The sequence below is a fragment of the Mesoplodon densirostris genome, chromosome 4 (assembly GCF_025265405.1).
Source record: "Mesoplodon densirostris isolate mMesDen1 chromosome 4, mMesDen1 primary haplotype, whole genome shotgun sequence".
Classification (NCBI taxonomy): domain Eukaryota; kingdom Metazoa; phylum Chordata; class Mammalia; order Artiodactyla; family Ziphiidae; genus Mesoplodon; species Mesoplodon densirostris.
The window spans coordinates 28505173-28525648 of NC_082664.1; the positions used below are offsets into that span (position 1 = coordinate 28505173).

Consider the following 20476-nt stretch of genomic DNA (forward strand, 5'->3'; position numbering starts at 1 on the left):
TTAAATAAATAAATTTTTTAAAAAAAGAAAGAACAAAAACAGCCTGGGAGATATCATCCCCACTTTTCAGGTTACATAGCACATGAATCCTAGTGGACTTACAGAGAATCTTAAAAACTAATGTTACCTTTAAGCCAGATTCTCTCTTTATTCTCTGTGTCAAGTAATAATTAATGTTAAAGGAGGCAAAACATCTAAGTGCTTCAAAATCCAGGAAAGCTAGGTCTGAATCTCAATTTATCACTCTCTATGCATCCCTGAGGAAGTTCTTTGTTATTTGTGGGGCTGAACTTAATAAAGTGGGAATAACATCTTTAGATTAAATGAGATACAGCAGTCAAAGCTCTTACCATCACCTATAGCAGCTACACTTATCACTATCATTCATTTATATTATTATGAGAATCCAGCAATGAAGAAACTTGACTCTTATCTAAAAGAACTCAGGAAAGCCATGTGTCTCAATAGACTCAGCACAGGCTATAGAATTCTAATGTCCTGCTCCACACTTACTCAAATAACTTCTTCTTTTTTTTTAATTAATTAATTTATTTATTTTTGCCTGTGTTGGGTGTTTGTTGCTGCGTGCAGGCTTTCGCGGCGAGCGGGGGCTACTCTTTGTTGCAGTGCATGGGCTTCTTAAGCAGTGGCTTCTCTTGTGGAGCACGGGCTCTAGGCGCGTGGGCTTCAGTAGTTGCAGCACGTGGGCTCAGTAGTTGTGGCTCGCGGGCTCTAGAGCGCAGGCTCAATAGTTGTGGTGCATGGGCTTAGCCACTCCACAGCATGTGGGATCTTCCCGGACCTGGGCTCGAACCCATGTCCCCTGCCTTGGCAGGTGGATTCTTAACCACTACACCACCAGGAAGCCCTCAAATAACTTCTTATTATCATCATTCTATCATCCTTTAAAGGCTTTTGAGAAAATACCCAATGTCACAGAATTGAGAGACCTACTTTTCTTCAATATCTAAAAATTTCAAAATCTCCTATGTTAGGAGCTCTGATCAAGAGCTGCCTAAGAGGGCCTCCCTGGTGGCGCAAGTGGTTGAGAGTCCGCCTGCCGATGCAGGGGATACGGGTTCGTGCCCCGGTCTGGGAGGATCCCATATGCCGCGGAGCGGCTGGGCCCGTGGGCCATGGCCGCTGAGCCTGCGCGTCCGGAGCCTGCGCGTCCGGAGCCTGCGCGTCCGGAGCCTGTGCTCCGCAACGGGGGAGGCCACAACAGTGAGAGGCCCGCATACCGCAAAAAAAAAAAAAAAAAAAAGAGCTGCCTAAGAGCTACTACCTGCAACGTCTAGAGCCGATGTTCACTCATGAACCCAGAAACAGAGCCTTATCTCATTTCAGATAGCTGATGGTCACCCAGTAATAAGATCTTGAATTAGACCATGTATGAAAACTAAAACCAGAGTCAGACAACACCAAAGGAAGGATACTGGGTAAAAGAGGATTTGAGTAAAAGAGAACTGTTTTCCATCCTGAACGCAAAGGGTCAAAAGCAGGCTTGCTATTACTTACTCTTGGCTTACCGCCTCCTCATCCTCTGAGGATGATGCTGTTTCCTCCAGGTCCCGGGCCATCACGACTGGCATTTCCTTTAGAGTTTGTCATGCAGTCAGCAGATGGGGGCCTCAGAGACCTTTCCTTGCAGATTCACTGGATCAAACAATTTGGGTGGCACAGATTCCTGCAAGAAAGCCAAATGACCCGAAACACAATGCAGTTGTCTTTTTGTTCATTACTGCTGATGACCTTCCAAGTAATGAAAATGAATATTTACCTAAATAGCGTCAAACCTCTAGAGGCTTACCTTCTTTCACAGTGCCTCACATATGCCACAAAAATCAAGATTTTTTTTTCAAACATACTGTCTGTCCTCTGTATTTGAAGAGCTGCTGTGAAGTTTCAGTTTCTCACTTTTCTTTTACATACTAAATCTAACGTGCAACAAAAGGATACACTTACTTAAGAAAGCCTGAGGTAGGTGGCTGATTGCCTAAAACATAGATTCCTTGCTAGAAAACCCTGACGTGAGTTAAAAATAAAAACGCAAGTATTAAGATCCTTGCAAACATTTCTTTAGATTCTATGCCAAGCACAGGTAAAATACTCTCATGTTTCCGCTAAAACAAATTCAACCACTAAACAAAAAATGAATATATGCTGCTGAATCAAGGTCATAAATAGCTGGGAAAAAAAAAACTGTCCTTCCACACTCTCAAAAATTATTCGCCCTTACTAAAAATCACAAACTATGATCCAAATATCAAAGACATTAAAATTAGCATATTTCTAACTTAAAATATTTTTAGTAGAGAAAAGGTACATGTTCATTGCGTGTCTTTTTGGATGGAATAGAAATTACAGGTAAAGAAAATGAAAATGTTTTAATGACCATAATCCCATTACTCAAAGATAACCATTTAATGTCAATCTTTCCAAACCTCATTTTTCAATGCATTAATATATGTGATAAAAACGTAAATAGGGCAAAAAATGCCAATTCCGATAACGATCCTTACACATTTTCAGCGAAATGGGCAATATCTAACCATCTCAAAGGCGTTCTTCCGAGTATCCCCAACGGGACCTCTCAGTATTTCCCCAAACGTTGGGAAGTCCCTTAAATTAATACAAAACAAACAAAACCTCCAAGCGAGGAAGGGATGCCAACCCGTCCTAGGCTGCCAGCAGAGCAGGGAGAGACAGGGCGATCGGAAGAAGATTAAGGGCACTCGCCCAAGGAGCGTCCTCGCCCTAAAGGGGTCGGGCCCTCAGTCCCACCCGCGGCTCACTCCAATCCAGGTAGCTCCTCAGATGCTCCCTACAGTAAGGACGCGGGAGACTCCGCCGCAGAGATTCAGCCCAGCGCGCCCGGAAGCCAGCAGCTGCTCCCGGACTCTGAGAGGGAAGTGCAGCGGACGGCGCCCGCCCAGACTTGGGAGCGCACCTACCTCCGGTAGAGGAGTGCGGCGGCGCAGGCGTTTACCTGTTTCATCTGCCCATGGCTCGAGGCGGGCAGGCGGGGACAGCACCCTGCGCCTACCACCCTCCTCCTTCCCCAGCCGGGCTCAAGGCGGCCGCCGACCGCTGCTTCCCCCGTTACTACAACAACCAACAAGCAACTGCCCGCTCGGAGCCACTGCGCAGGCGCCCGCCACCCGGCGCGAACACCGCTCGGCTTCGGGCGCGGACAATTGTCGTCACCGCCGCGCAGCGCAGGCGCAGGGCCCTGCTTTCCGCAGAAGTCTTGACTTCTTTTTTCCGCTCTTTTTACCTCCTCCGCAAAAAGATTGGCTCCGAACCTGGAGTTCTTCCGCCACGCTCAACACGAGGGGTCACTGCAAGAGCGGCGAACCGGGGGTGTGGCTTGGGCAGCGGCAACCGCTGATTGGCAGTGAAGGGGTTCACGCCCCATCTCCTGCTCGAGCAGAACCAGAACAGCCAATCAGAGCGAGGGCTGATGGAAACGACCCAATCCTGGAGACGGGCTGAGAGTGGGGGCGGGGCAAGTGGTTCAGGTGGATTCAGGACTGGAGCTGTGCTGGGGAAGCTTCTTGCTCTTGCTGCTGCTGCTGCTGTTCTTGGGAGTCCAATCGCTAGGTAAGGTGAATGGAGGGGAGAAGAGGTAGGTGTCTGTGTGGCATCTGATTGAGAGGATCCGGACAGTCTGGAAAAATGGATGTGGGATAGAAGGAAGATACCAGGGAGGCCACCTTGTGGGGGAAAAGAGGTTCCTGAGACCAAGAGAAGAGGGAGCTGGGAAGATGAAGAAGGCTTGATAGGTTCGGAACTAGTGAATGGATGAACGAATGAGCGGCCACTCTGAGCCTAGCACGGTGCGAGGAACCTTTACTTTCTCATGTAATTCTTATAATAACCCTTGAGATAGGTATTTTTAATCTCCATTTTGCAGGTAAGGAAACCTAGGCTGTAAAGTGTAAATTACTTGCCCACGGTCACACAGCTGCTAAATGGTAGGGCCATTTAGAAAGGAACCTCTCACTCCCAACTCTACTAAACACCACAGCTTTGCTGGCCTGGGCCAGGGCAAAATTTGAGAATGGGTGTTGGATGCTCTAGGGGGCCCTCCAAAGCTGTAGGGAAATTGTGCTGAGGGATTGGCAGAGCAGTTCGGAAGAGTGCTCAGGCTCTGCCTTCATCAGCTATCTGCTGGGGTTTCTGAGAGCTTCTGTGAAACGGGCATAAGTTCTGTCAAAGAGGGAGGCCACCCATGCGGCTTTTCTGACCCTGAGAGAGCCTGAGTCTCCTGCTGAAGGAGGGTGAGAAAACAAGGAGGATGGCAGGGGAGGGGAGTGTGCACATCTTGGCCCATGCTGTAACTGCTTGTGATTCCAGTAGAACCCCATTCTCTCTGCACTTGGACAGAGTCCACTTTTGTGACCCATTTTCACTGAGCGATTCACCCTCATTGACCCTTCCTCCTCTAGGACTCCTTGTTTTTTGGTGCTTCACACTGTCTTGAGCCATTGCTGACTTTAATGTCTGTTTCATCTGGGTAGTGTAGGAACATAACGAAACATCTACTGCCGAAGTGACAAAGGAAGCCTGATAATTTATCGCCACTTAAGGCCCAAGAAATTAACCTGACAACAGAAAAACCGTGGGCCAAGAAAACATAACGAAGATGGCAAGAAGCAATTCCATGATAAGATTTTTTTTTTTTTTTTTTTTTTTTTTTTTTTTTTTTCTTTTTTTTGCGGTGTGCGGGCCTCTCACTGCTGTGGCCTCTCCCGTTGCGGAGCACAGGCTCCGGATGCGCAGGCCCAGCGGCCATGGCTCACGGGCCCAGCCGCTCCGCGGCATATGGGATCCTCCCAGACCGGGGCACGAACCCGTATCCCCTGCATCGGCAGGCGGACTCTTAACCACTGCGCCACCAGGGAGGCCCAAGATTTTTTTTATCTACATGGTTTTTACTTAAACCAAGCTGAGTGCTCAGCAAGGGTTGATCTAAGGTTTTGTTTTTTAAACAAAAAGTACGTGACCTGATGGTATTTTCTATACAAGTTGAAGACAGAAGTGGCTGTGGTATGCTTGTCTTCCTCAAAAATGGAAACTTCATCAAAATATTCTCAAACAGTGAGACAGTCTTGCAACATATAGACCAACAGAGCATGCTTCGTATCTCAGCTCTGCCATCTATTAGCTGTGTAACCTCAAGCAAGTCACTTAACCTCTCTGTGCCAACCCTCATCTGTAAAATGGAAATATTAAGTGTCTACCCACCTTAAGGATTAAATGAGATAATATATGATAGGTTCTTGGCACAGTGCATGGCATATACAGGTGCTCAATAACTGTTAGCTATTGTAATAGCTAACCCAACACTAACATTGCTGTTTCCTTCTCCATATAATTTTCTTACTAGTTCTCAAGTCACCACAATTTATTTTTAACTTTTAGATTGTTCTCCTAGTTCATGGAGGATGGTGTACCTGAGAACCAGAGTAGAGAAAACTTAAGGATGTAAATATTGCCCTCACACCATAGATTCCACTCAAATGTACAAGGCTTTTCTGTGCTTGGAAGGATCTGTCACCAGTAGCCAGGCAGGTATCTGTTAGTAGATGTATAATCACCTTTGAACCACTTGCATTACAAAGGAATGACATGAAACGCCAGGCTAGAAGTAAAGATCCCAGGGGACTGATTCCAGCCAAGAGAAGAGAGTTCTGATTTAGGCTAATATTTTTGGAGAAATTCCTTAGACAAAAATAAGCACTGTGCTACTTATTGCAAAGTATACTGTTGACTCACCACTATCAGTATGACTAAATATTGAGATCAATTTCTGTAAGCCTTACACCGAAGTCCATTTTATTTCTTTATAGGGATATTTGTACACCTCCCTTTCTCCTGTTCCCTTTCTTCTCTCCGTTTTTTCCACTGGTTTTGTCATTTTCACCCACTGCATTATTTAGCCTTTTTCACTCTGTGTAAAGGTCAGCACACTTTGATTTAAGGTAGATATTCAAAGGCAGTGTGCCAACCCTGTGAAGGGTAACTGGGAGTGGATGAGCCTCAGGTACTTGGAGAGGAGTTTATGAAATGATTGATCAAGTAAGCTTAGTACAGCCCTCATGGGTGGGACACAGGTTGACTACAGAGGAGAGTGAGCTTATGGTTGAAGTACACTAACCATCTGTTGTCTCGTGCCCTTTGCCTTTGTTTCCAAGGCAAAAAGCCCTCTCCGATTTGAGGGGAGCCATGAGCCGGTTCCTGAATGTGTTACGAAGCTGGCTGGTTATGGTGTCCATCATCGCCATGGGGAACACGCTACAGAGCTTCCGAGACCACACCTTTCTCTATGAAAAGCTCTACACTGGCAAGCCAGACCTCGGTAAGAAAGCAAAGACCTGCATCCTTTGTGGGAGTGGCCTAAATTGTGGTTCCCACATCTGGCTATACATTAGAATAACCTAGAAAAACTAAAATCAAACAAAGCACAGGTGGCCATTTTCCTCTCCAGACCTACTTACTGAGCCTTTCACCTGCTGGGTGGGGCCCAGGAGTCTTTTTTAAAAACTTCCCAGGTGAATCTGATGCTGCCTAATCTAGCCTTAGGCAGCCACTAGAGTAAGAGACGTGGTGGATAGCACTTGGTCCTTTTCTCCCCCGAGCTTCTCTGAAGACCTTTGCATTCATTTTACACTGCCGTAGGCAGCTAGTCTGTACAAAAAGCATTACAAGGGCAAGTGAGGAAACAGTTCCTTGGTGATTCTGTGGTGCCCGACCAGAAAACCATAAAGAAGCTTTTCACATTAGCTCAGCCCCCTTTCGGAAATCAGATCATAGCACACATGGTTTATACCCTGCGTTGCAGATGGAGAATTACTAATCCAAGTTCTTTTCAAACTGTGACATAGACCTGAGAAGATATCCCAGATCCCTCTGAGTTGGTCTCCCAAATTGAAGTTCCGTGGGCGCATGGCAGCCTCTCCCAGTGTCCTGAGCCTCTCTGCTGAGAGTGTCTGCACATTTCAGCTTGCGCTTTGTTGCGCTGATGTGTGGGGAGGCTTGAGCTGCAGCACCCTTTCATAGTAGCTGACAATTCTGTGTCACATTTATAGCTAACCCAGATTCAGGCTCTGACCTAACTCATTTTTCTGTAACATCTGAGTATCAAATGAAACTAAGTAGGCTAAGGCTCACTTTGAACAAAGCTCAAATACCACGGGTGTAAAGAACCTGGAAAAGTGGGCAGGACAGTTCCACTTTTCACCCTCCAGTGCAGTCCTCAGATGGTCCAGGAACCCCGTATAGATTCACAGCGTTTAAAGGTTGTCTGGTCTAGCCCTTTGAATTTAAAGTTGACACAGAGAAGCCCAGGGGTAGAAAATGCCTCCTCCCTCATGACCTGGGGGTTGTCCTGGTACTTTTCTGATCATAGCAGGACCCCGGCGCATCCCGTAGAATTTCACCTGATGCCTAATTGAGTTCGGGTCGGTGAGATATTCCACTTTTACATCTCACTCACTAGAGGAATTTCCTGCGTTTTCATCAGAAGAGCTATCAAAATGCTTTATAAAGAATGTTGCCCTCCAGGGCTAACCGTTAGATATTTGTTTGGTATATGGAATTGTTTCTCACCTTACTACCATCTATAGGCCTTCAAGGGTGTGAATTTGGCATCGCCGTCTGGTTTTCCAAAGGCTGAAAAATCCTTAAAGCAAAATCCTGAAAGACCTTTCAGTTGTCAGTGTTATCTCTTAAAATTTCTCTTGCTCAGCAGACCAGAAAAGAAAGTATCTTTGCTTTCACCGTTTTGGTATTCCCCCTCCCCACTACTGGATGCCTTAGATCAATGCCGGTACATTCATATCACCAAGGCCAGGGAGGTTTTAGAAAATACCAGGTGGGCCCTGGGCCCCCCTCCAGAGTGTATGATTTAACTGTGCTGGTACCCAGGTCTTCGTAGTTTGATAAAATTTCTTCAGTTGATTCTAATAAATGTCCAGGGTCAAGAAGCACTGTTATGATGGACTGTGATCCATACTCAGGACAAGATATTTAATACAGCAGTGCCAGAATGGAGCTAGCAAAAGCAGAGTGGCCCCAGCAAACGCCAAAGAAACAGTGCTTTGTTCCCTTCCCACATGAACAGGAAACCAGCCTGGTTAGGGCTTCGTTCACATACGATTCAGAAGACCCAGGGACTTGGGTCTTTCAAAGACCAAGTGTGGGGCTTCCCTCGTGGCGCAGTGGTTGAGGGTCCGCCTGCCGATGCAGGGGACGCGGGTTCGTGCCCCGGTCCGGGAGGATCCTGCATGCCGCGGAGCGGCTGGGCCCGTGGGCCGTGGCCGCTGGGCCTGCGCATCTGGAGCCTGTGCTCCGCAGCGGGAGAGGCCACAACAGTGAGAGGCCCGCCTACCGCAAAAAAAAAAAAAAAAAAGACCAAGTGTGGGCATCTAGATGGAGCCCAGTATTTCTGAGTTATCTCCTGTATCAGCCTTGAAAGTCTGCTGACCTCCTAGGCATCTTGTATTGACAGAACCACTCTCACCACGTTCCCCCAAACCTGTCCGGATCCAGACTCACCGGGCTTTGCCAACACCAGAGCGGCTTCCAGGGCAGAGCCGTAAACTACTGCAACCAGGAGTTGCTGCCTAAGTGGGCTGTCTGTTGGGCTCCTACTCTTGGAACTCGCCCACCCAGCTGTAGGCGTTTGAAGAGGAGCTGAGCCACTTCTCATTCTGGAATTCTTTCCATTCCTTCTAGTTCCCATGTGCAGCACCAGAGCCTCCTCTGTGCCCAGCCAAGGGGAGTTCAGGCCTAGCTCCCTGCCCCCTTCAGTGAAGTAGGAAGAGTTTGGAGGGAACCCTGACCCTCCCTTCTCAACACTCTTGCTTTTTTCTGCTGCACAGTGAATGGCCTCCAAGCTCGGACCTTTGGAATCTGGACGCTACTCTCATCAGTGATTCGCTGCCTCTGCGCTATCGACATTCACAACAAGATGTACGTAAGGAAGGGAAGAGCGTTAGCTGCCTTCTGTTGGAAATCAGGTGCTAAGCATATACATTGTGGTCCTCTCTTGGATACCCGTTAATTTTGATACATTAGCCTGGGATGTGGATAATAAAAGGTTAATAGGTTCCATTCCTCCCAGGCCTAAAAAACATAATAGGCCTGAAGGTCTTTAAAGTTTGAACATTCTTTGAAACTCACATAGCAAAGTGGTTATGTTATGATCCAGTAGCCTGCATCATACCCCTCTACTTTACTAAAGAGTCAGCCTTTCTTCTACTAAAGAGGTAGTGTGCTCTTTTTAGAGAGGCCATGACATACCTTATTCTTACATTCCTCCTTGAGAAGCAGGAATGAACAGAAATCACGATCCATGCAAAAATGAGCCCACAAGTTAAATGGTTGTATGCTGATGCAGAGTCAGGAGGTGAGGGTGACAGAGAACCCAGGACTCCTCTGTATTCTGCCTCTTCAGGGGACTCACATGGACTAACGTGGAACAGTTGCAAGCAATCACAGCCTCTGGTCTAGATAATGTTGTAACCCGTGCCGGCCACTGGAGGGGGCTCGAGCTTTCTTCCCAACAGCAGTCATCACCCCAGTCAAGGAAAGTTTGCTCGGGTCCCCAGGTGAGGCCACCAAAACACCAGCTTCATACTAAAATATTTTTGTCTTACCGAGACTCTCAGCATCTGGGCAAGAGAGGAGATAATGATATTAATTGAGCCCCTCTTATTATGCCAGATGCTTCCATCCACATGGCCTTGATTAAGTCTCCTCTTAGTAGCCCTGGGAAGCAGTGATTTTCATTGCTGATTCTGTAGATCTACGTATAAGAGACCCAACTAATTTAAACTGAGGAAGACTGACTCAAGTGGGATTTGAATCAGGGCTATTAGCACTGCGATCTCTCCAGCTTTATTTTTTCATATTTTTGAACCTGAAACTGGTTTACTTGTTCTAGATTGACACGTATTTTTGGAAGCAGTGCAGTTTAGTGGAAACAGCCTGGGGCCCGAGAATGAAAACAAGAAAATAGGCTCTAGTTTCAGTTCTATTGGTAACTAGCTTTGTAGCAGCAAGTTCATTATAGACCTTCTCTGCATCTCGGTCCCTTCATGTATGAAATGAAACTGGTATATCTGTTCTGCCTCTCTGGGTGACTGGGGGGAAGTAAGGGCTGAATAATCATTTTAAAGACCTTTACCATGATGAAGAATTGCTGTCAAGTATAAGGGGTATGTCTTTTGCTCGCTGTGCTTTGGGGATGAGCAGAGACAGCTGAGACTTACCTTTACCTCTTTACCCTTTCATTTCCCCTTCACTCAACACAGGACAGCTGCAAATGCTGACTTCTGTTTCCAACGTTTTTTGAACGCCTGGGACTTTGGTCCAAGGCCTTCTGATATGCACTCTGATTCTATTCCCTCCCTAACTGGAAACTCAAAATCAACTCCCAGCTGTTCTCACCTTCTGAGACAGTCTGTTCTCAGAAATTCTGCCTATTTAATATGTATATCTCTAAATAAACCTGCTTTCACTTAAAAAAAAAGACAACTCCCATACATACATATTTACTTACTAAGTGTATAAAAACATGCACAGGAATGATAAAAATCAAACTTAAGATATTCCTTCTGGGGAAAAGGAGGCAGAAGAATGGTTTCAGGGTGGGAAAAGGATACACAGGAGGCTTTAACTGAAATCCGAATATTTTATTTCTTAGAAAAAAAGTATCTGAAGCAAAAATGTCAAAATATTCAGATTTGATGGAGCAGGGTATTCGTTGCATGGGGGTAAATTCTATTATGTGTATTTTTTTGTATATTTGAAGTATTTCATAATTTTTAAAATTTCATAGTTAAAAAAACGGTACGAGGGCCTCCCTGGTGGCGCAGTGGTTGAGAGTCCGCCTGCCGATGCAGGGGATATGGGTTCGTGCCCCAGTCTGGGAGGATCCCATATGCCGCGGAGCGGCTGGGCCCGTGAGCCATGGCCGCTGAGCCTGTGCGTCCGGAGCCTGTGCTCCGCAATGGGAGGGGCCACAACAGTGAGAGGCCCGCATACCGCAAAAAAAAAAAAAAAAAAAAAACGGTACGAGCAATCTAAGTGGTCAGTCATCCTATAACCTCTCTCTTCTCCACCTCCTTATCAAAGCTGAGGAACAAGTTCTCTTCCCATGAGGTTGTCACTGTTTCCTCCATCTGACCATCTTGCTAGGTTAAGATGCAAAATATCCACCCCGCGTTGCAAGAGCATCTAAAGGCCCCAGAAAGGTCCTTGCTACCCTTTCCCCATACATGCCCTTCATTCTATGGCATCCATCCCCTGGCCCTGGCCAAACATCTGCCAGGTGGGCTTGGACTAGAGTCAAGCCAATTTGAGTAAGTAGAATACATAAGCATGATTGATCCAAAATTGTCTACACTACCTGGGATTGCCATACTCCAGACTCTGCTTTGCTATTGCTGGCTTCACCACCTTGCTAAGACTTGCAAAGGCCCTCTGGTTGCCTTCTCAGTTTAGCGGTTGAAATCTTCAATTTTGCCCTAGATGTGAATAAATTGATGTGATCAAGCAGCCAGGTCTTTCCCAGGACCAAGTCTCCTTTTTCTTTAGCCATAGTCATTTCATGGGTTTTGACTTGTGTGTTTCAAGTCTGATCACTGCTTTTCCTCTGCACGGAACAAGCTGTACCTTCAGTCCCATTTCTGTCTGCTCCCCTGTAGGCTCTACCACATCACGCTCTGGACCTTCCTCCTCGCCCTGGGGCACTTCCTCTCCGAATTGTTTGTATATGGGACCGCAGCTCCCACCATTGGCGTCCTGGCACCCCTCATGGTGGCAAGTAAGCATCCAATGACCCTAGCACTCCTGCAGGAGCTGTCCCAGCCCTAGGGACGAGCCTCATACAAGCAGTATAAGAAAATGCCATGCTTATGTCAGCCACTAATCTTGTCTCTGTATTAAGGTTTCTCAATCCTGGGAATGCTAGTGGGGCTCCGGTACCTAGAAGCAGAACCAGGATCCAGACAGAAGAAGAGGAACTGAGGCCAACATCACCACGTCCGAGACTTCATCCTCCACCTTTGCTAGCCTCTTCCTTCACCCTCTTTGCTCTTAAATTTCTTTTCTGCTCCATCTTCCACTTCTAGTCCCTTCCTTTTTTTTCCTTTAATTTAAAATTTTTTAAGATATTTAAATATGCCTACGGCAAGTCGGTGCCATTTAAATGTATGTACCATTTAAAGAATCATTTTAAAATGAATACTCTGTACCTCCATCCAAATCAAGAAATCGCCAGCACATCCGAAGCCCACTGTGTGCCCTTCCCCCACCCACAGCCTCTTCCGGGACCCCTTTTCCAGCCTTCTGCTTTTTTCCTTTTATCTTCACCCGACGATTTGACTTGTATGGTGGGAACACGTGAACTGTGAAACTTAAAGCTGCTGCCGCACCCACAGCAGCTGCCACCAAGGGCTGCTTCGAGGGGGTGTCAACCCACGTTGGGCTCCTCTCTGCTGCTGGACCCAGGACTCTGAACCATCCAGGGGACAGGCAGCTCTTCTAAGAAGAAGGGCTCCCCTGCAAGTGAGCATGGCTCCTTACCCTTGTGCCTACAGGTGGATCAGGGTTGGAAGAGTCTGGGCTGTTTTTAGACCTTCCGGTCAGCTGTATTTGTGTAATGAGATTTGTAATAAATAGAAAAACCTTCTGCTCTGATCAGTCCTCGTACTTTGGCCTCTCCTAAGCCCAGAGCACTCCTGCCCCTCATCTGAGGCCTAGCAGAGGAGAATCACAGCTTTCTGCTGATCAAATATACCATGAGTAGGACAACTCAAGACTCAGGCAAACCTGGCTGCCTTTTGTCTCTTGCTCATTTCTTGTGAAGTCAAATCTTCCTCCTCTCCATCCCCACCTTAAAGATTCTGAGTTCACAGCTGAACAGCCAGGACCCTCTCTTGTTTTCTTCCCAAGGAAGAAACAGATTCTTGAGAAAGCAGAACCAGGCAGCATAGAAGAAACAGCTGTATGACCATGAAAAGAAGAACACTGGGGCCCAAGAACAAGGCACTGGAGCAGACTGCTGCCATCCAAACACAACCAAGCATTTATTGAACACTTACTGCATGCCGGACACTTGGGAAAGACAGATGAACGACCCAGGCAATGTCCCTGTAGTCAAGGAGACAGACTATCAACAAGCCCATACCTGAAAGAACAACTCCAGACAGTGATAAGAACTCTAGAAAACAAGGTACTGTGATCAGGAAGGGGAGGGAGGTGCACAACTTAGACCATCTGGAAAAGCCTCCCTGAGGAGTTGGGATCGGAGTTGAGACTTGAATCGCAGGGATCATATGTCTTAAGATGTGAGGCGGGCATTTAGCACAGAGGGAGCAGCATCTAGTCTTGTTGAAGGACTACGATCACTGTAACTACAGAATGGTGAGGTTAGGGAGTGGAAGATAGCAGATGAAAGGGAGGCAGGGGGCTTGTGAGGGCCTGACAGGAAGCTTGAAGTTGATACTTTAGTTGGGAATTCTCAGTCAGTTAAGGCTCTTTAGGTGAAAATCTTCCCTAACCTAGCTGAACTAATAAAGATAACACTGGCTCACAAAACTGAAAGGAGGATTATCGGCTTCAGGAATGGCTTGATCAGGACTGAGCTCTATTTCTCTGGGATTCTTTTGGCTCTGCCCTCCTACATTGGCTTCATCCACAGGCTGGCTTCCTTTATGATGATCATGGTGCCAAAAGTGGTTGGTACAATTCCAGGCCTCACGTCCTCACCTGGAAAAATAGCTCAGAGGTACGAACCATCTTTCCCTTACCAGCTATTGTAGGAGGCAGTAAGAAAAGGAATGATCTTACAGAGAGTTAACATTTGAGTGGAGGTCCACAGGGACCCTACCTAAGAAAGGAGTGAATGAAAGCATCAGATGATGTGGATCCTCTAGGCATGCACCACAGAAACATGATTCCAGATAAATAAAGACAAGATCGGGAAGGATCTAAAGAAATGATACAGAGTATTGGCAGACACTATGAGTATAAGATTTCTCTAACAGCCCAGGCTTGGCTCCCTTCCCAGGTGGTTTAAAGTGGAATCACAGTGTTGTCTCTCCACCTAAGAATTGCTAACAGATACGGAGCCAGAATGCCACAGACACAGTGCAACTCTCTAAAGAAGAAATGTCCAGAAAACCGATCGTTGCAGCCCACTCACGTACCACACATAAGGTAAACGCAATCGCAAAGGGAAGAGGGGCAGGAAGGGGGATGATTCAGAAGAACTGCAAATGACAACAGTGGATTCCGGCCAGCGTGACCTGGTGAGTGACTGCTCTGATTATAGAACAAACATTCCAGCCACCCTTTGGGGCAGAGCCAGGAACCGCAGTGCGCGCTCTGGGCAGCAGGCACACTCGGGTGAACTGTCTTCGTCTGGATGCTGTAGGGAAAGCAGTCCCAGTCACATGTCAGACGTTGAGTTGCAGTCCCCCACAAAGGCCAGCTGTCACCTCAGCAGCCTCATCTTTTGAAAATCACCCACTAGGATGGCAGTCTCTGTGTCAGCAGAAGACCACCTTCCAGGGTACGGAGGCCACAGCAGCACCTCCTCTACCCCGAGCCCCCACCCCTCCAGACCGCTCCCGCCACCAAAGCCATCTCTGCCCCAGTAAATGACAAGGCAGACCACATGGAGAATCTTTTATTGCCTTAAAACATCGGACATGAACAAGCAGAAGATACTAATTATGTTTTTTAAATAAATCAATGCTTTCAGTAAACATTTTGTTGATACATTTTAAGGGACTGAAGAGTAAACACCCTCCTTATCAAAAAGTAAGGCGCCCTCACTCTCCACCTCTCCTCCACCCTTACCTCAGCCCTCCCACCAGAAGTGTGAACTTCTTTTATTATGTACAGAATATCTGTACACACACACACACAGACACACACACACACACACCTGGCTCCCCTCGGGCAGTGGCTCAAGCAGCCCAGCACCGCTGCCACACAGGCTGCTCCAATATGCTGAGGGGGGGCAGCATAGGGGTCATGATCACGGAACTCAACGCACAGGAGAAATGACCAAAACGTCTTATTTTTGGAAATGCTACCCAAGCCCATGAGTAGAGCCAGACAGCAGGCAAAGCAGGAGAGGTCAGCTAGGGCTGGTTGAAGGGGAATCTTTAAATTCAGAACATCTGAGAAAAAATCATTGCTATTAAAGAAGGGGATGAGGGGAGAGGTGGGGATGCAAGTACTGTCCCCGTCAGCGATGGAATGAATGCACTTATCTAACCCGGCAGACCCGAGTCCCGTTCAGTGGCCACCGTCTGCCCCTTTCATCTCAGAAGCGTTTTGGAGGTTGCGGGGGGAAGGTATCCAGGTTGGTTTTCACTAAAAGGTACAGGCAGTTAGGTGGCTGGGCTCGCCCTCCCTCTGGAGAACACGTGGGCAGCGTCCCGATGACAGCAGCAGAGGTGACAGTGACACACACAAGGCCCTAGGCCAGGACATCTTCTGTAGAAAAGAACCTTTCCATTCCCAAATCGTTCAGGGTCCCCAAATTCGTAAGCACCCTCACCTCCTGAGAAGGTCAACTCTCTGAAATCGGCTTCTCCTTCACAGCCACAGCAAAGTTTTTGTCAAGTTTACTGATGTTTGGTTTGATCAGCTCTTGGGAAAGAGGGTTTGGAGACAGACGCCAACATGAGCCGGGAGAACCTGGTCCCAGAGTCCTGAGGGGTTTGTCCTGATAGTGTTGTCTCTCCCACAGAATGTTAGCGGTCAGTCTGGTGGCCCAAGAATGACTCTCGTCCGGAGCAGCTGCTGCTCCTTAGAATTGGGCTCCTAAGGGTCTGAAGACACTAGGAAAAGTTAACTTCCGGAATAAGCTTTCTTTCCTTGATAATTTGCAGGCTCTCTCCCGAGGTGGGGTGGAGGGAAGGCAAGGCAGCCGGCCAGAACTGACTCCAGGATTCCCTCTGCCCCCACCCACCAGCTCCCAGACCTACGTGGGGGAGGGGTGGGGGAGGGGTGGGGGGAGGGGGAGGGGCGGGGAGCCGATCGGCACGTGGTGAAAAGTGCAGTCTCCCCCAGGCAGATGACACCAGCTCTGCGGTGGGTTCCAGGCGGAGGCACTGCTGTCCAAGCCACAGCTATGCCCCCCCTGGTTCCCTCCAAAAGCTGCTCCAGTGAAGCCCGCAGTGCTGGCAGGGAGAGCTGTGCTGGCTGAAGAGGTGGGCGTGGTCCGTGTTCCCTGAGTCCCACCACCTTTCTCTCTCAGAGGCGCACCTCCAATACACTGGTGGAGGCTTTGCTGGTTTTGCTCTCCTCCTTCTCCGGGGGTTTCTACAAGGCAAACAAGTGGGCAGCCCTTGGGGTGAAGAGGCAGGGACTCCATCCCGACCGGAGCATCTGCCTGCCAGTGAGTCTGTAATCCGCGGGAAAAACCAGAGTCCCAGGCACTCAGCACCCCTGACAGCGAATAAAGAGAACAGGAACAGAAGCTCCGGCCCGGCCACAAGTGTGCTCCCCAGACACACACACCATCGCGACAGGATCAAAGGAAACACAAAAAGGCAGCTTTCTGTGACACTGCAGCCACCACGAGCCACCTCACTGCGAGTGCCACTGAGGTCTGCTCACCCTCCTCCCCCTTCTGACAGCCTCAGCCCACCTGACGGGCCCCCAGGCGGCTGTGCAAAGGGCCAGGTCTGCACCTCCCTCAGGACTGCTGACCACCCCCTGTCGGGGGCAGCCCCGGGATGAGGAATACTGTTACCAGGTGCGTGGAACAGCTGCAGCAGAGAACTGTTATAAAGGCAGGATGCTTAATGGCATGTGTCAGCTGAAAATAATGTATATATAATTTCCGCATAGAAAAAGAGATTGGGTCAGTTTGTCTTCAGTTTTCTTGGGGGCGGATGGCACAGGATTAGAAGACCTTCTGGGTCACACTTGTTAGCTGGGTGGGATTTATATATGGAGATTATTCTGTGAGGCCCCTAGGTGCCAGCGGCCAACCTGGGCATTTGTCTGCCATTTTAGGAACACTGCTTCTTCCATCAGGGGCTCATCCAGTTCCCAACAAGGCCTCGTGCACAGGCCCCGCCCCACACAGCCCCCACCATCGAGGCTGGAGGAGCACGTCCAGGACACGTCAGCTGGACAAATGGCGCTCCCTCTCCAAGGACACTCTCAGGGCAGCCTGTGGCAGAGATAACAGCGGTAGATCCAGCTTCCTGTTCTCCACCTTGCTAACGTTTTGGCACCAGCTCAGCCTCAGCCCTGAGAAGCCCTCACTCAGGCAGCCAGCAGCCGACTTCAGCCACTCAGGCTGTCTCCTCTCTCTGACACACTCATGCACACACTCCCGCCTCTTCCAGAGCCATCACCTTGAAATCACAATCAAACAGGGCTTAGTGCCCCTGTGGCCAAGAACTACTAACTGGAAGAAGAATGGAAACCCAAATGCAGACTGTTGCCATGAAGGTCAGTCATGACCCCCCAGCCAGAAGTTCTGGCTCTTTCTACCAAAATGACACACTTCACTGATTAGAAAGAGCAGCTCTGAAAGAGAAAAACAAATACCATATGCTAACACATATATGTGGAACCTAAAAAAAAAAAAAACCTAGGGGCAGGACAGGAATAAAGACACAGACGTAGAGAATGGACTTGAGAACACGGGGAGGGGAAGGGTAAGCTGGGACAAAGTAAGAGAGTGGCATGGACATATATACACTACCAAATGTAAAACCGATAGCTAGTGGGAAGCAGCCGCACAGCACAGGGAGATCAGCTCGGTGCTTTGTGACCACCTGGAGGGGTGGGATAGGGAGGGTGGGAGGGAGACACAAGAGGGAGGAGATATGGGGATGTATGTATTTGTATAGCTGATTCACTTTGTTATAAAGCAGAAACTAGCACACCATTGTAAAGCAATTATACTCCAATAAAGATGTTAAAGCAAAAAAAAGAAAGAGCGGCTCTGGCCAGATGCGCTACCTGCCCTGCGTTCACCTGGAGCTGAGAGTGAATCCCTGTGACAGTTCGCAGGTCCCACTTACACCCACCACCTCGGGGTGTCAAATGACAGCCGTTGCAGGGATGCCCTCTGATAGCCCTGGCTTCCCTGGGCATTAGCCCAGCATGACTCTGACCCCCTATCCCACCAGGCTCCCCCAGATGCAAGGGAGATGCGGAGACACACAGTGAGTATCCAGGACACTGAAAGCTGAGCACCAGCACTGGACTGGCCTCCTGGTCCTACTCGGTGCTATTTCCCACAGTCCATTCGGACGAGCCAACACCTCCATCCTGGATTAACAAACCTGGTCCTAGTGGACAAGGATCTGGCTGCAAAATAGTGAAATATGGGAACAACCTAAATAGCAAACAAGAGGAAATGGAAATGTGTATACGTAGATGTGGGGTTTTGGGGGTGCAATTTTGCAGAAAGGTTGCCAAGCTCTAGTAAGGAAACAATCAGGGTAGAAAACCCAATGTGCACAAGCATATTCATAGAAAATACACTGGGAAATGACGAAATGTTACTAGGGTATCTCTGGGCGCTAGGACTATAGGTGACCTTTACTTTTTTCTGTTTGCCTTTATCTGCCCAGGGAAATACAGATTATAAAGTAAACATAGCAAAATCACATATCACTTGACACAAGGCGTCACATTCCAAACTGAAACCTTTTCACGAGAAACCTATCCTGTTATCACGGGCACCTCTTCCCAGGCTCAGGATATATTCACCAAAGTGTCCCGAATCCCATGTTTCCTCATCCATGGCACAGGAGCAAACCCATCTCCACGGTGGTGATGCTACGGTTCTCACAGGCTCCTGAGAATAACACTCCTGTCTCAGGCTTTCCCTGTGTCCCCACTGAATGTCCAGTCCCAGCCGCCTCCCTCCACCTGCTCCCTGCTGCTACCTGACAACCCCAGAGTGTGAGATCAGAGGACAAACAGTAAGGAACTAAAGGTTAGCATCCATCTGCCAACACGTATTCTTAAAGCGCTAAATGTACCTCTTTCAGATAATATTTTTGCCTTAGAAAATTGGCAAAGATTTTTAAAAATGATAAACACTGGGCTTCCCTGGTGGCGCAGTGGTTGAGAGTCCGCCTGCCTATGCAGGGGACACGGGTTCGTGCCCCGGCTGGGAAGATCCCACATGCCACGGAGTGGCTGGGCCCGTGAGCCATGGCCGCTGAGCCTGCGTGTCCGGAGCCTGTGCTCCGCGACGGGAGAGGCCACAACAGTGAGAAGCCCGCGTACCGCAAAAAAAAAAAGATAAATACTCAGTGTTGGCCTCATACACTGCGAGAGGAGTGAGCACTGGTAGCCCTGACAATACCTTTCTAGAGGACAGTCTGGCAATACACATCAAAGCTTAAAAACGGGCATGACCACTGATCCATGTCTCAGGGAAATGCTGTGCTTAAGAACGTGTCCAAAGATTCAGCTCCAGGACATTAATCACAGTGTCATTTATAACAACAATCAGAAACAACCTTAATGTTCCCAAACAGGAAAACTGTTAAACAAATCATGTTTATCCATGTGCGGTCATTAGAACACTGTGCGGTCATTAAAAGTATGTTGTAAGAGACTAATGACCTGATAAAGCACTCGCAACAAGTAAAGAGGCACATAGAATAAGATTCCACTTTTGTTTAAAAAATACATACAGGGGCTTCCCTGGTGGCGCAGTGGTTGAGAGTCCGCCTGCCGATGCCGGGGACAGGGGTTCGTGCCCCGGTCCGGGAAGATCCCACATGCCACGGAGCGGCTAGGCCCGTGAGCCATGGCCGCTGAGCCTGCGCGTCTGGAGCCTGTGCTCCACACGGGAGAGGCCACAACGGTGAGAGGCCCGCATACCGCAAAAAAAAAAAAAAAAAAAAAAAAAAAAGGCAAAAAAACCCCATACATATATCTATATGTATATGTCATATGTGGACACAGACATGCATAGGAAAATGTAAAAAAACAGCATCTCATCTCTAGCTGATGCTATTACAAGATGACTTTAAAATTTTGTACACCTTTCTGTATTTTTTTTACAGAATATGTATTACCTCTGTAATGAGTTTTGGGTGTTCTGTTCTGTTTTTGAAGAAAACCCTACTACGCTCTTAGAGCTGAAATTCCTTTCATCCTGGCTCAGATTTGACACTTAACACTTTGGTTAAAATACTCCCCAGCCAATTAGAGCTATGGGAAAAACTTTTCTGTTCTAGATCAAACTCCTGGTCCTCTCCCCTTCCATGACCATCAACTCCTGCTTCCTGATTTGTCCTTTTAGAGCCCTGATGGCAACCCATTGGCCCCGGTCCCTCTATCCCCATGGCGCTGCCTGGGGGGCTGTCACATGCCAAGAGGGCCACTGTCTCGAGGCCACCACCACCATGTCAGAATGGGGGGCCCCAGGTGGCTACCTTTCCTCTTCAGTCACCAACCC

At 48.1% G+C, this 20476-nt stretch overlaps 3 protein-coding genes across 3 annotated transcripts in view; 1 reads left to right on the plus strand and 2 right to left on the minus strand.

Moving 5' to 3' along the window:
- Positions 1 to 3321, minus strand: part of TTLL5 (tubulin tyrosine ligase like 5) — a 312098-nt gene extending 308777 nt beyond the window's left edge. Inside the window, exons 1-2 of the mRNA XM_060095798.1 lie at positions 2955 to 3321; positions 1519 to 1687 (exon numbers count right to left, since the gene is read on the minus strand). Of these exons, the coding sequence (XP_059951781.1) occupies positions 1519 to 1592 (74 nt within the window). The 5' untranslated portion in view covers positions 1593 to 1687; positions 2955 to 3321. The remainder of the gene's footprint in view (positions 1 to 1518; positions 1688 to 2954) is intronic.
- ERG28 (ergosterol biosynthesis 28 homolog) lies at positions 3263 to 14427 on the plus strand. The gene is made up of 5 exons (XM_060095799.1): positions 3263 to 3603; positions 6201 to 6364; positions 8889 to 8979; positions 11718 to 11836; positions 11960 to 14427. The coding sequence occupies exons 1-5, from the start codon at positions 3464 to 3466 to the stop codon at positions 12037 to 12039; spliced, it is 594 nt and encodes a 197-aa protein (XP_059951782.1). The 5' UTR covers positions 3263 to 3463; the 3' UTR covers positions 12040 to 14427.
- Positions 14428 to 16284: 1857 nt separating this feature from the next.
- The window catches only part of FLVCR2 (FLVCR choline and putative heme transporter 2), a 64672-nt gene continuing 60480 nt past the window's right edge, over positions 16285 to 20476 (minus strand). Inside the window, exon 10 of the mRNA XM_060096038.1 lies at positions 16285 to 16353. Coding sequence (XP_059952021.1) covers positions 16285 to 16353 — 69 coding nt within the window. The remainder of the gene's footprint in view (positions 16354 to 20476) is intronic.